Source organism: Dipodomys ordii, unplaced genomic scaffold, assembly GCF_000151885.1.
Source record: "Dipodomys ordii isolate 6190 unplaced genomic scaffold, Dord_2.0 Scaffold107, whole genome shotgun sequence".
NCBI lineage: Eukaryota > Metazoa > Chordata > Mammalia > Rodentia > Heteromyidae > Dipodomys > Dipodomys ordii.
In genome coordinates, this window is record NW_012267323.1 from 3,509,233 (window position 1) to 3,524,605 (window position 15,373).

Sequence of the window (15,373 nt, forward strand, 5' to 3'; positions counted from 1 at the left end):
CACCATTGGCTCACACTTATAATCCTAGCTACTCAGGAGGCTGAGATTTGATGATTGTGGTTCAACACCAGCCTGGACAGGAAAGTCCATGAGATTCTTACCTCCAATAAACCCACCAGAACATTGGAAGTGGCTCTGTAGCTCAAGTGGTATAGCCCTCACCTTGAGCTGAGGAACTGAGGGACAGCGCCTAGGCCCAGAGTTCAAGCCCTATGACAGATCCCCCCAAAAAAGCAAGGTTAGGTCGGGTTTTTATAGCTTATTTCTCAAAAGCCTAGTGAAGTTTGTCTTGATATTCTACCCAAAAAGAATGCTTCTCAGTTGCTGAAAGTCTAACAACCATCTGGAAAGGTCTTTTCCATCTGTAGTGTAGTACATTTTGGGGACCAGGAGCAATACCTCTTGTCTTTTTAAAAAGAAATTATTGTTATTCATAACAATATTCATAAACAATGCCTCTAAAGAGGCATTGCTCTTTTGCCTTCTTTGAAGTATTTTCTATGCCTAGGTCCAGAGGACATTTAGGGACATTGACTTCAAACCTGGAGGAAAGCCAGGCACTGGTAGCTCATGCCTATAATCCTACCTAGCTACTCAGACACTGGTGGCTCATGCCATAATCCTAACTACTCAGCAGGCTGACACCGGAGAGTCTAGACAGAAAAGTGCAGAAGACTTTCTATCTCTAACCAGAGAAATGTCAGACAAGAATCATGGTTCAATTGTAGAGTGTCAAGCTGTAGGCAAAAATACCAACCAAGAGCCACCAGGCCCTGAGTTTAAGCCACAATAATAGCACCAAAACAAGACACATACCCTCCAAAAAAAAGCCTTGAAGTATTGCTGTGATTATCTTCCTTATGCTACTCATCTTGAATGTGACTAGCAAGAGAAGGGAGTCCTTCATTCAGCAGGAGGAGGCCCCTGAAATACAGGCCCTTAAACTGGAAATAGATTGAGCTACCTACCTCAAAGCATCTCCGGAGCCATGAACTTGGGAAAAGGCACTGGACAGTGTTTACTAGTAGACCCTAGAAAGCTATCTAAGATGATAGGTGATCTATGGTCCAAGAGCAGGCCTACTCAAAACATGGTCCCCATCTGCCCTGAGACAGACCTAGCCCTCTGGAAGCATGTATCAGGCTATGTCCTGCTGAAGAGAGTAGAAGGTTGGATATTTTTTATTTACTGATGAACATAGAGAAGGGGATAGGACAGTGGGATTTGGTCAGGAGTGAAAAAACTCCACTATTTTGAGATAAGACAGGGTGTAAAGGTAGAGTACCAGCATTGTAGTTACGTGTAATATAGACTGAAGTGATGATGAATCCCATGTCAGAGATGGGTGGAAGAGAATATCAGTCATAAACTTGAAAGATAAAATCTTTAAACACTGAAATCTGTGCTGTGAAAGGCCTTGAAGAGCATTGGAAAGCGACCTCTTGAGTCATGATGGCTTCTGAGCAGAGAGTATTAAACATCCAGTTTAGTTGCAAGAGTCAGTGATCCATCTGCTGGGAGTGACAGACTATGTGAAAGAGGACACCTTTGGTTTAGAGCTCAGACGTTAATCTAAGTTCCTGCCACAAGAGGACTCTTCCACTAAGATATGTAATTTGTTCAGCCATTTCAACTTTTTTTTTTTTTGTCAGTCGTGGGGCTTGAACTCGGCCTGGGCACTGTCCCTGGGCTCTTCAGCCCAAGGCAAGCGCTCTACCTCTTGAGCCACAGCGCCACTTCTGGTTTTCCAGTGGTTTATTGGAGATAAGACTCTCACGGAGTTTCCTGCCTAGGCTGCTTTGAACCCTGATCCTCAGATCTCAGCCTCCTGAGTAGCTAGGATTACAGGCGTGAGCCACCAGTGTCCGGCCATTTCGACTTTTTCTTTCCTTTTTTCTTTTTTTGCTGGTCCCTACCACTTGAACAGCACCACTTCTTGTTTTTTCTGAGTAGTTGACTGGATAAAAGTCTCTTGGACGTTTTCTGCCAGGGCTGGCTTCCAACCTTGATCCTCATATCTCAGCCTCCAAAGGAGCTAGGATTACAGGTGTGAGCCACTGACTCATTTAGACATTTTCTTGAACAGTGGATGCGAAGGCACAAACCTTTCCTGTTAGCTAAGGCCGTGGTTAACACCTTGTATGGCTTCTTTGTAACCTACCAATTAAAAAAAGTATTAGCCAGTGCCAGCGGCTCACGATTATAATCCTAGCTACTCAGGAGGCTGAGATCTGAGGATCACGGTTCATAGCCAGCCCTGGCAAGGAAAGTCCATGAGACTCTTATCTCCACTTAACCACCAGAATACCGGAAGTGGTGCTGTGGCTGAAATGGATATGGTAGAGTGCTCCCCTTGAGCTGAGTAGTTGAGGGATGGCACCCAGGCCCAGATTCCAAGCTCCATGACCAACCAAAAAACAAAAAAAGGTGTTGCCAGTTTCCACATTGGGAGAAAAGGATTCAACAAATTAAAGAAGTGTCTGAAGGGAGAAAATATATTAAGACAAGGTATCAGGTACCAGGCTTACACCTGTAATTCTAGTTACTCAGGAAGCTGTGATATGAGGGTTCAAAGCCAACTCAGGCAAACAAATTAATGAGACTCTTACACAAAAAAGCCTTGAAGTGGAAATGTGGCTCAAGTGGTAAAGCAGCAGTTGTGAAAGAAAATCCACAAAGCAGGTGCTGGTGGCTCAGGCCTATAAACCTAGCTACTTAGGGAGCTGAGATCTAGGATCATGGCTCAAAGCCAGCCAGAACATGAGATTCTTTTTCTCTAAATAACCAACAACAACAAAACAAAAACTGGAAGTGGAGCTGTACCTTAAGAGGTAGAATGTTAGCCTTGAGCAAAAAAAGCCCAGGGACAGTGTCTAGGCAGAGTTAGATAGAGTTCATGCCCTAGGACCAGCAAGGAAAAAAAAAAATGGAGAGTTGTAGGCTGGGAGTTCAAGCTGCAATACTGGCATAAGAAGAAAAAAACGTTCCTCAGGCTGGAGGTATAGCTCAGTGGTGGAATACTTACTACTGTAGTATATACAAAGCTCTGGGTTCAGTCCTCAGAACTGTTTGTTTTTATTTTTAATTTTTTTTGCCAGTACCTGGGCTTTGACCCCGGTTTCAGTTCATTTAGGATTGCTCATGGCTGATGTTCTACCACTTGAGCCACACCTCTAACCCAAATTTTTGCTGGTTCAGTAGAAATGGTGTCCTGCAGATTTTTCTGCCCAGATTGACTTCAGGCTTTGATTCTCCAGGTATCGGCTTCCTTGATTAGTTAGGATTATAGGTATAAACCACCTTTGCTTGGCAAAATCTGGTATTTTTGTTTCCCTTTCTTGCCTTGTATACCTGATAGAATTGTTATTTGCAGTTTTTCTCTTGTCTATAAAAATAGCATGTTACTTGATCTGAAGCACTTTATGATACTAAGTTTTTATTGTAAGGGTGATCTATAGAGGGGTTACAGTTACGTACATTTCTTTTTGAAAGAAAGTGGACAGTACTATTTGAATGTTCTTATAGTGTTATGTTTGCTAAAGAATGCAGATTAACCTTGTACTTCTGTGGTTATTTTTTCCATCACAGGTAGAATTGGCTTTGTGGGACACAGCTGGGCAGGAAGATTATGATCGCCTGAGACCCCTCTCCTACCCAGACACTGATGTTATACTGATGTGTTTCTCCATTGACAGCCCTGATAGTTTAGGTGAGTTGGCCCTGCAACCTAATACTTGTCACTGCCTGTTTTACATGGTCCTCAGGTAGTTTCTCAGTCCTTTCTGGACATAAATGGTTGAAAAGCAACCATGAGCTTTCAGAGAGGGAATCCAGAGTCCTGGAGTCTTGGGATAGTGGAATGGAGATTAAGGGTCCTTTTTGCAGCCTATGTCTCCCAAACTCATTGCAGTTATGGTAGTTAATGGTACTAGAGTTTGAATTTGGTGCCTTGCACTTGTTAGACAGGTGATCTACACACGTAGCCTTTTTCAAAAATTTTTGACTAGGGGTATTTGCATTTATGCATGGTCAGGATCATCCTTGGACCATGATCCTATTTACATTTCCCACATAACTGGGTTGACAACAGTGCTGCTTTGCCCAGTTTTTTATTGATTAAAATGGGATCTCACACTTTTGGCCAGGGCTGGTCTTGAATCCCCCAGTCTTTGCTCTCAAGAAGCTGGCAATGTGTGGCTCTGTGGTAGAGTGGCTTGCCTAGCATGCATGAAGCCCTGGGTTTGATTCCTTAGTACCACATTCGCAGAAAAAGCCAGAAGTGGCACTATGATTTCAAGTAGTAGAGCATTAGCCTTGAGTACAGAGAGGCTCAGGAACAGTGCCCAGGTCCTGAGTTGAAGCCCCAGGATTGGAGGCAAAAAAGAAAAAAATAAAAGCTAGAGTTACAAGTATTTTTGTTTAATCAGTTTGGTTTGATTTGGAAATGGAGTCTTGCTATAAATCGCTACATGTACATTATGCTGAAGACGCTGAGATGTCTTACTTGATGCTATAGCACTCTGTCATGACAGGACAGTAAATAGACCAAGAATATTGTTATCATTAACGCAACCTTTTAGGGCCTGTTAGTGATTGGGGCTTGTGCTGGATAGTTAGGGTTAAAGCCTCAGTATTCTTTTCATGGTTGTCATGTGTGTGTGTTTGTGTGTTTTCGAGCCAGTATTGGGGCATCAAGTCAGGGCCTTACATTTAGCTTTTTTATCCAAGGCTAGCACTCTACCACTTGAGCCATTGCTCTACTTCCAGATTTTTGGTGGTTAATTAGAAATGAGTCTTGTGGACTTCTCTCTACCTGACTTCAAACTGCCATCCTTAGATCTCAGCCTCCTGTTACAGATTACAAGGTGTAAGACACTGGCACCCAGCTTCTCCTGTCCCCATTTTAGTGATGGTATTGGCTTCACTCTAGAATGTTGAACAGTTTGCCTCAGAATCATGAAGCTCAAGGAATCAGGCTAAGATTGAGCCAGGACTAAAAATGAGAGCAAGAATGCCTTGCCATTAGTTCATTCACGTCATTCTCAGCAGTTGTGATTTGGTTTTCTAGTTAATCTACCTTTCCTTCAGAGCCTACTGGACAGCCCTAGAGGCTCTTTTTAGGTCATAGGGAAAATGGAACTATTTGACATTTTAGATACAAGCATGAAGAATTTCATCTAAACCCTGTGGGAATGAGGAGGGCTCTGTGACCTTGCTCTGATCATCCAGGATGTAGTCCTCTAGGGATAAAATACTTTCAAGCAAATCATTTTTCTGTAGTCTCAACTTTTTTCTTTCAAGAACTTGTCTCTTGCCAGGTACTAGTGGCTCATGCCTGCTCAGGAGGCTGAGATCCTGAAGATTGTGGTTCTAGGCCAGCCTAGGGAGGAAAAGTGTATGAGATTCTTCAGTTAACTATCAAAAAGCCAGAAGCAGAGCTGTGGCTCAAGTGGTAGAGCACTAGTCTTGAGCAAAAAAAGTTAAGGGAAAGTATAGGCTCTGAGTTCAAGCCCCTGTACTGGCACATAGACCAGAACTTGACTGGAGGTGTGGCTCAAGTGGTAGACCACCTGCTTAAAAGGCCTGAGTCCTTGAGTTCAATTCCCAGTATCACCCATTTCCAAAAAAGAAAAAGAAAAAAAGCTGGGGTTGGAGGTATAGAACTAACAATGTCACTCTACAGCTGGACTTGGGTTTGATTTTACCTGGCTGGATAGTATGCCATGGTCTGGGTCTGGATCTGGGTGTCAAATTAGAAAATGAGTCCAAAAATATAATGTATGCATCTATTTGACAGCCCTAGGGCAGTTACTGTCTGCTGCTAAGGTTTCCAGTACAGATGCAAGAAAAAGTGTCCTCGCGCTTTCTGTCTGCATGATTGTGGCAGCCAAGATTGAGTAGAGGACTACAGGGGGAAGATACAGAAAATGTTTCCAATCTGGGGCTGGGAAGGTGGCTCAGTGGTAGAGCGCTTGCCTTGCATGCCTGAGGCCCTGGGTTCGATTCCCCAGCACCACATAAGCAAAAAGAAAAAAAGCCGGAAGTGGCACTGTGGCTCAAGTGGTAGAGCGCTCGCCTTGAGCTGAAGAGCCTGAAGGACAGTGCCCAGGCCCAGAGTTCAGGCCCCACAACCAGACCCCCCCCAAAAAAAAAAGAAAAGAAAATGTTTCCAATCTGGGAATAACCTTTTACCCAACAAAGAGCCTTTATTTTACTTTTTTTTTTGGCCAGTCCTGGAGCTTGAACTTAGGGCCTGGGCTGACCCCGAGCTTCCCTATTATGCTCAAGGCTAGTGTTCTACCACTTGAGCCACAGTGCCACTTTCCAGCCTTTTCTGATTATGTGGTACTGAGGAATTGAACCCAGGGTTTCATGCATGCTAGGCAACCCCTCTACCATTAAGCCATATTCCTAGCCAAAGAGCCTACTTTTTAAAGAACAACCTAAAATTTGGTTTATAGACTAGTAGTTGGTAGATATATGGTCAACCTTCACCTGATTGATTACGAGGTTAAAATTTAAAAGTAATTAAAATCAAGCCAGGCACCTGTGGCTCATGCCTATAATCCTAGTTACTAGGAAGGCTAAGTTCTAATGATCAAGCTTCAGGAAAGTCCATGAGATCTTTTTTTGGGCGGTGGGGGGGGGGCCTTGAACTCAGGGGGCCTGGGCACTGTCCCTGAGCTTCTTTTGCTCAAGGCTAGCACTCTACCACTTCAGCCACAGTGGCTTTTTCTGTGTATGTGGTACTGAGAAATCGAACCCAGAATTTCACGCATGCTAAGCAAGCACTCTGTCACTAAGCTACATTCCCAGTCCACCATTAGATTCTTATCTACAATTAACCAGCAAAAAGTTGGAGGTGGAAGTATGGCTTAAATAGTTGAGTATCAGCTGAGAAAGGGCTGGGAAGGTGGCTCAGTGGTAGAGTACTTGCCTTGCATGCCTGAGGCCCTGGGTTCGATTCCTCGGCACCACATAAGCAAAAAGAAAAAAGCCGGAAGTGGCGCTGTGGCTCAAGTGGTAGAGCGCTAACCTTGAGCTGAAGAGCTAAGGGACAGTGCCCAGGCCCTGAGTTATGGCCCCACGACTGGACCCAAAAAAAAAAAAAAAAAGCTAAGAAAATGCTGGGATTGGTGGCTCATGCCTGTAATCCTAGCTATGCTCAAGGAAGCTGAGATCTGAAGATTGCAGTTCAAAGTCAGCCCAGGCATTAAAGTCCCCTTGAGGCTCTTAATCTCCAATTAACCACTCAAAACAGGAAGTGGCACTGTAGTTCCTAGTGGTAGAGCACTAGTCTTGAGCAAAAGAGCTCAGGGACAGTGCCCAGGCCCTGAATTCAAGCCCCATTACCCACAATAAAAAAATTTTAAAGGTTAAAAAATAATTCAGTCTTGAAACTAAGCTAAGTGGCACTGAAAGTTAAATTATACATCATGATACAATACAACCTTTCCTAGTTTAGTATGGTACAGTGTTGGCAAAATACTGCCTCTCTTTGTTTTTTTTTTTTCCCTACCAGTACCAGGGTTTGAATTCAGGGCCTCAGCCTTGCTCACTTTTTTGATCTACTGCTTGAGCCAGCCTCCCGCCTTGCTTTTTGCTAGATACTTTGGAGATAGGAGTGGTGAGGATTTTTTTGGCCTGGGCTGACTTGGCGCCTTAATTCTTGAATTTCAACTTTCTGATTAGCTAGGATTATGAGTGTAAGCCACTAGCACCCAGCTTCATTCTTGAGTCATTTGTAATGGCTCAAGGTTTTGTGGGCCCATGGACAAGATAGGAGAACATGTGGAACCCAAGCCTACTATGGTACTGGAATTGAGACCCTTTCTGTAATTTCTGGTCTGAATCATCTGCCAACAATGACAGGCATAGCCTTTGGGGCAGGCAGTCCTATTGTGATACCATCTTGTGTTTAAATCCTTTGTTCTTATAGAGCCCTAACTTGGGCTTTACTTCCAAAGGAGCAGAGCAATACTCTTGGACTGATAGACGCTGGGAATTTTCAGTGTTTATGGTAGACTTAGTCTTTTTCTATGGTTTTGAATCTAACTGGTTTCTATTAAGTGGTCCAACATCTAAAGCAGCAAAGGAGTTGTCTTTGCAATTTAATGGAGAACTTTGGAGTCCTCAAGATGAAATTTTAATATATCCCAAATCTGTGCATATTTCTTTCAGAAAACATCCCAGAAAAATGGACTCCAGAAGTTAAGCATTTCTGTCCCAACGTGCCCATTATCCTGGTTGGAAACAAGAAGGATCTTCGGAATGATGAGCACACAAGGCGGGAGTTAGCTAAGATGAAGCAGGCATGGTTTGGGAGAAAGATGGGAATGGGATGGGGAGTGCAGAGAATCTGTTTTCCTAATAGTATTTTTGAACTTGAGCACCAGCAAAACCAATCATGACCAGGTTGTTTTAGAGGCCCAGAAATCTTGTCTGCCTGGCCCTTGTTTACTGGGACCTGTACAGAAGGAACCTTAAGATTTCCTTAGTCCTGTGAAATGGGCTCTGAGATTCCCAAAGAATTGACTAAGTCTAGGAGGGAACCATCTTAGTGACACCAGATGTATGCAGGAGTTTTATCACATTCTCGATTTCCAGTTATTACCTGGGTATATAAGAGGCTGAGGTAGCAACTTGAAGGATCAGGAAATCCTAAAGGTAAGGAAATTCAAATGGGAAGCCCTAGTGTTGCTGGGCACTGGTGGCTCACGCCTATAATCCTAGCTGCTCAGGAGGGCTGTGCACATGCTTCAAAGCCAGCCCAGGCAAGAAAGTCTGTTGAGAATCTTCTCTCCACTTAACCATCAGAAAATCGCAAGTGGCACTGTGGCTCAAGTGGTCAAGCACTTGCCTTGAGCAGAAGAGCTGAGGGACAACGCTCAGGCCCAGAGTTTAAACCCTAATGTCTTTGTAATAAGTAATGATGGGGGTAGATCTTGGCCTCTTTCAGAAGCTAGGTGGCCTAATGGCAGACCTTCCCATGGCAGGGAGAATGCAGAGGGCTTCAACCTGAGAAACTCAAGATCCACTGGCTTTTCTTTTATTAAGGGCAAGCTCTTATGTTTCCATATGTGGGCAGATGTCCTTTGTAAAACTAATACTAGAAGACCTAAGAGCTTGTTTTGGACTATCTCCTTAAAATAATCATCCAGGGCAAGCTGGGCGCCGGTGGCTCATGCCTATCATCCTAGCTACTCAGAAGGCAGAGATCTGAGGATCACAGTTCAAAGCCAGCCAGGGCAGAAAAGTCCTTGAGACTCTTATCTCCAATAAACCATTAGAAAACCAGAAGTGGCACTGTGACTCAAGCAGCAGAGCGCTCACCTTGAGCGGAAGAGTGCAGGAATGGTGCCCAAGCCCAGAGTTCAAGCCCCACCACTGACCCAGAAAAAAAAAAAATCATCCAGGGCTGCTTGGAGCTTTGTTGTTGGGGTATGGGTATTAAGGGCTTGGAACTTGGGAGGGTCCTAAGCACTGAGAATCTCAGTTCAAAGCTAGCCTGGTCAGAAATGTATGTGAGATTTTGGATCAACTAAGCCATTGGTTAGAATAACCAGGTAGAGGCCGGGGAGTAGAGCTGTGGTGCAAGAGAATTGCTGGAGGTGGCTAACTGAATTTAAATACGGTGCCCCTAAGGGAGGCTTTCAGCTGAAAGGACTTTTCTCTCTCCACCAGGAGCCAGTTAAACCTGAAGAGGGCAGAGATATGGCCAACAGGATTGGCGCTTTTGGGTACATGGAGTGTTCAGCAAAGACCAAAGACGGAGTGAGAGAGGTTTTTGAAATGGCCACAAGAGCCGCTCTGCAAGCCAGACGTGGGAAGAAAAAATCTGGGTGCCTTGTCTTGTGAAACCTTGCTGCGAGCACAGCCCTCACGCGGTTAATTTCGAAGTGCTGTTTATTAATCTTAGTGTATGATTACTGGCCTTTTTCATTTATCTATAATTTACCTAAGATTACAAATCAGAAGTCATCTTGCTACCAGTATTTAGAAGCCAACTATGATTATTAATGATGTCCAACCCGTCTGACCTGCCAGGGTCCTTCTGACACTGCTCTGACAGCCCTCTCTCTGCACTCCACCTGACACACCAGGCGCTAATTCAAGGAATTTCTTCATGCTTCTTTCTAGAAAGAGAAATGGTAACTTTTGTGAATTAGGCTGTAACTACTTTATAACTAACATGTCCTGCCTATCATCTCTCAGCTGCAAGGAACTCTGGTGAGTCGCCACTATCAGAGCTTCTACTCCTTCATAGATTTTCAATGGCCCAGCTCTGGGTGGACATCTAGTTTTTTTTTGGTTTTTTTTTTTTTTTTTGGGAAAATGTACTCAGCCAGAAAGGCAAGTCCTTGGCAGCTGTGGCAGAGTTACAGTTCTGTGGTTTCATGTTAGTTACCTTATAGTTACTGTGTAATTAGTGCCACTTAATGTATGTTACCAAAAATAAATATATCTACCCCAGACTAGATGTAGTATTTTTTGTATAATTCGATTTCCTAATACTGATACTTGCCATTCCCACAAAAAAAATGTTTTTTTAAGAAAACAAAAAAAAATACGAGTGTATCCGGAAATAAAGTCAGATGGAAAAATTCATTTTTAAAGTTCCCGTTTTGTCAATTTCTCTGATAAAATATGGCCATTTCACTGAAAACAGCCCCTCCCTCATCTCCCAGTACCCTGTTTGGGAGCTGGGCTAATTATATAGGAATTTGGTTTCACGCCTGAGGCAAATAAGACACTTGGCATAGCCTTTTTCACCTGGACTGCAGGGTCTGGCTCTAATTCACAGTGCTCCTTTCTTCCTGTATCCAGGTTCCCTCCCACAGGAGCCACCAGCTCTCGTGAGAGACACTGGGGTTTCTCTTCTCTCCAGCTGACTAAACTTTTTTTCTGTACCAGTTAATTTTTCCAAGTAATAGAATAAAGGCAGTTTTCTAAACTTCCTGTATCCTGGTGTGTGTTTTGCTTTTCTCCAGGGGCTGGGGACCAGAGGACGGAAGGAAGGACTCAGCCCAGCTGACCTAGTTCACCTTGGAGAACAGGGTGTAGAAAGTACCAGCTCTGTCGTGGGTTGGCCCCCACCCCACCCTTTCACTGATCCAGCACTAACCTGGCTCCTTCAAGAATCTAGGAAAAGATCGTGTGTCTCAAGTTCAGATTGGAAGTAGGTAGGAATCTGGTCAGAAGGCTCCACCCCGGAAAGCTGGAGCAGGACCTCTGAGCCTGTGCTGTTACTAAAAAACTGTAGAAAGGTGTGCTTCCCTGGAGTCAGTAAAAAATCGGGTAAGGCCTAGCAGCTCACACTTGTAATCTAGCTACTCGAGAGGCTGAGATATGAGAATTGCCGATTGAAGCTAGCCCAGGCAGAAAAGTCCATGAGACTCTTCTCCAATTCAGCACTCAAAGGCCGGAAATGGTGCTGTGGCTTCAAAGTGATCGAGTGCTATCCTTGAAAAGAGCTCAAGCCCTGTGAGCGGCAAAAGGCCCAGAAGCCTGATTTAGAGTCCTTAATGCCCCGGCTGTGGCACCCTTCCTCTAAGCCTAGGACTCCCGTCTCCGGTGGAGGCTGAGCATCTGGCTGGTGGCAGCCTGCGGGGAGCCCTGCCCGGAGCCGGCTGTTTGCGAGCTGCTTCCGGCTGTTGCCTAGGCCAACGGCTGTTCTCCTAGGCCGGGTGAAGGGGGGTGGGGGAGTCCGCACCCTAATTAGGAAACTTTGGAGCAAATCGGAGCCCTCCGGCCCCGGGGCCTTCCGGTGGGGTAACGCAGGTAGCTGCCACTGGAACCGCCCTGGGTTTCCTGGGCCTGACCGGACTCGTTCTCGGCCCCACCCGGTGTGGGTTAGGCTGAAGTTCCGCCCGACGCGCCCTCCCTCCCGCCTCCCCGGGCTGGGGGAGGGGCGCGGCTCGGGGAGGGGGTGGGCGGGGCCGGATGCGGCGGGACCCGGGGGAGGGGCGGGCCGCGCGCAGCGGGCTGGCAGGCCGGAAAGGTGCCGGGGTCACGTGACGGCCCCGCCGGCCAGTTAAAAGGAGGCGCCTCCCGGCCCGCCGGTAGTTCTCCCGCCCGGCTTTGCAGACGCGGGCCACCATGTGTGCTGCCCAGACCTCGACCGCCACGGCGGCCGTGGCCGCCGCCGTCCCGTCCACCGTGTACGACTTCTCGGCGCGCCCGCTGTCCGGCGGGGAGCCCGTGTGCCTGGGCTCCCTGCGGGGCAAGGTGCTGCTCATCGAGAACGTGGCGTCGCTCTGAGGCACCACGGTCCGGGACTACACCCAGATGAACGAGCTGCAGCGGCGGCTCGGGCCCCGCGGCCTGGTCGTCCTGGGGTTCCCGTGCAACCAGTTTGGACATCAGGTGTGTGGGGCGGGGGGCGCCCGCCCGCTTCCCTCCCGACGCGCCTAGCGGCTTGGAATTCTGGCCCGCCTTGGGGATTGTGCAAAGAAGGAAATACCCTGGTGACTCATAGGAAGGGGGAGGGCCCTTTGTCTGTGGCTATAAGGTCCCCCCCCTCCACGCGCGGCCCCCAGGCCCTAGCTGACCTCCCTCTCCTCTCCCTCCTGCAGGAGAACTCTGAGAACGACGAGATTCTAAATACCCTCAAGTACGTCCGGCCGGGTGGCGGGTTCGAGCCCAACTTCACACTCTTCGAGAAGTGCGAGGTGAATGGTGCCAAGGCGCATCCACTCTTCGCCTTCCTGCGGGGGGCCCTGCCCGCGCCCAGCGACGACCCCATAGGGTTCATAACGGACCCCAAGTTAGTCATCTGGTCGCCCGTGAGCCGCAACGACGTCGCCTGGAACTTTGAGAAGTTCCTGGTGGGGCCGGACGGGGTGCCGGTGCGGCGGTACAGCCGCCGCTTTCCCACCATCGATATAGAGGGTGACATCGAAGCTCTGCTGAGCAAGGGTCCCAGCTCTGCCTAAAGCAGCCCTCCTGTCCACGCACGCTGGGGCGGACTCGGCTGCCCACTTTGGGGATTCCACCCATGAAGGCGTTTCCTCTAAACTGCATGGAAGAACGCTTGATTTCTAGGAGAATCCACTGAGGTGGGCGCTGGTCCTGCCCATTCCCTCTGCCTTTCTGCCCAAATCCAGGCAGTTTTCCTGATTAATAAAGTGCTTCATATCAGACAACTGCGTTTATCCTGTTTTCTGTGTCAGGTAATGTCATTTTTTTTACCCCCCCCTATAATTATCATATCAGGAATTTAATCCAAATTCTGAATTACATCACTTTTGTATATATCTAGTGGGATATATATATATATATCTTGTATATATCTTTGTGGGATTTCTGCCCCTTATCCCTCAGTTTCTCCTAGGAGATATTAATAGAGGGAGACAGGGACAGACCAATGGTCTAATCCCAAGACTAGCTCTGGCCTCTGTAAGAATTTGCTGGACTCTTGAGATGATTTTTGCAAAATAAGTAACATGGGCCCCTGCTTATATTTAGGTCCTCAAGCATTAAGCCCAAACAATTCCACCTTACACTGTCAGTTTGGTGCAATGAGTTTCCAATACTGCTACCTAGTGCTTTTTTTTTTTAAATTTTATTTGTGAACATACTGTACAGAGGAGTTACAATTACATGGGCAGGATAATGCGTACATTTCTTACCAAGCATTGTAGCCTCCTCCTTTGTTTACCCTTCACATCCCTTCCCAGCCTCCCCCCTCCCCCCCTAGTGCTTTTATCTATTGCTGCCACTCATGTATAGCCTGTACTGAGTTACAGGCAACTGCATATTCAAGCCTAGGCTAGGGTTTATCTTAGAACCCTGCTGTTGCTATGGTCCTATCCCTTTCATCTGTTGAACCTGTGGCCAATAATCGTTTCAAGACAGACCTAGTGCCATTTTCTATCACACAGAAGAGACCTCTGCAGCACCTGGGTGTAGCTTTTGCTTGGGAAGATAAGGTTGGCAAAATTCCTCAGTCCTAGTTGTGGACCGGAGACCAGTGCCCAAGTTGGTAGCTCCCAGGTCCTTCCTATGTCTGAACTCATATCACTGGGTGAAATCCCCAGGCCCAGATTTAGCATTATTGGCAAAGCAACAAAGGAGCAAGTTTAGGGGAAAGTGGTTACGCTCAGGCCCTGAGTTCAAGACCCAGGACTGACAAAAAGAAAATAAAAAAAAGGCTGGAAGTGAGGCTATGGCTCATGTTAGAGGGCTAGTCTTGAGAAAAAAAAAAAGCTCAGGTACAGCTCCTAGAATACCAGTTCAAGCTCCAGGACCAACTACCCCCACAACCCAAAAAAGTTCAGGAGCAAAATTATGGGTTGAAGTTATCAGTTTGGCCAACAGGACAGCAGCCTCTAGAAAAGATCAGATTAAGGAGATTGGCCTAAGGCCTTACAGATTCACAAACCTGGGTCAGGTGGCAGAAAAAGGCATCTGGAAAAGGATAAGGATGTACACAAGGGACCAAGGAAAAGGCTGTTTCATAAAGAATGTCTAGTTAGGAGCCAGGGATATAACTGACTAGAGCAGCAGCAGCAGTAGTAGTAGTAATAGAGAGTAGTAGGCTTGGCTTTGATCTCTAGCACCAATAGAAGAAAAAAGAAAAGAAAAATCAGCTGGGATAAGTGCTTATCTCAGCAAGCAAGCAGAAGATAGCCAGGCAAAAGCTGGGCAGGTGCGGATGGCTCATACCTATAATCTTATTTAGAAGGCTGACATCTGAGAATCAGGACTCAAAGCCAGCAGGAGAAAGTCCAGGAGCCTCTTTATCTCTAATTAACCACCAGAAAATAGAAGTGGAGCTGTGGCTCAAAGTGGTAGAGTGCTAGCCTTGAGCAAAAGAACTCAGGGATAGAAGAGAGGGGATAGCCAGGTAGCTACATTTCTGGGAGGTAGAAGGTCCTATTCTAAGAACTAAATTACAGTGGCTAGAAATCACCTGGTGCATGTAAGAATTTATATTCCATAGCTACTGAATTGGAAGGTCTGGAGACCTAGGGTCCTCAATGGTATTCCAGCAAGACTGTGAGAAGTCTAGCAACTCTCCTGAGTCAGTACATCCTGAGCTATTAGCTATTCTGTGATTAAGCTACAGACCCAGGACTTCCCAAACTGACTCAAACCTCTTCCCTACAGGCTATGTAGTGAATCACCCTTTCTCCTTGGGTCCCAGGCCTGCTTTTTTTGGGGGGAGGGAGAAAGAGGGGGCAGGGAGTACAAGTACCAATGTTTGAATTCAGGGCCTTGAACTCTCATGTTTTTTTTTTTCTCTGTTCAATCACTGCTGGCACTCTACAACTTGAGCTATACCTCCAGTCTGACATGTTGCTAGTTAACTCGAGATAGAAGTCTCAAAGAATTTTTCTTTTTTTTGTCGGTCGTGGGGCTTGAACTCGGC

General features: G+C 46.4%; 2 protein-coding genes across 4 annotated transcripts in view; both read left to right on the forward strand.

Annotated features, from left to right (window-relative positions):
• Positions 1 to 10,955, forward strand: part of Rhoa (ras homolog family member A) — a 33,923-nt gene extending 22,968 nt beyond the window's left edge. For 2 of the 3 annotated variants that reach the window (XM_013028127.1, XM_013028129.1), the window contains exons 4-6: positions 3,589 to 3,709; positions 8,182 to 8,312; positions 9,685 to 10,542. In XM_013028127.1, coding sequence (XP_012883581.1) covers positions 3,589 to 3,709; positions 8,182 to 8,312; positions 9,685 to 9,858 — 426 coding nt within the window. In that variant the 3' untranslated portion in view covers positions 9,859 to 10,542. Of the gene's footprint in view, positions 1 to 3,588; positions 3,710 to 8,181; positions 8,313 to 9,684 lie in introns of all 3 variants that reach the window. The other variant, XM_013028128.1, reaches the window with a different exon arrangement.
• Positions 10,956 to 12,050: 1,095 nt separating this feature from the next.
• On the forward strand, positions 12,051 to 13,145 carry Gpx1 (glutathione peroxidase 1). The gene is made up of 2 exons (XM_013028248.1): positions 12,051 to 12,366; positions 12,576 to 13,145. Exons 1-2 carry the CDS (start codon positions 12,100 to 12,102, stop codon positions 12,933 to 12,935), a joined length of 627 nt encoding a protein of 208 aa, XP_012883702.1. The 5' UTR covers positions 12,051 to 12,099; the 3' UTR covers positions 12,936 to 13,145.
• Positions 13,146 to 15,373: the final 2,228 nt, after the last annotated feature.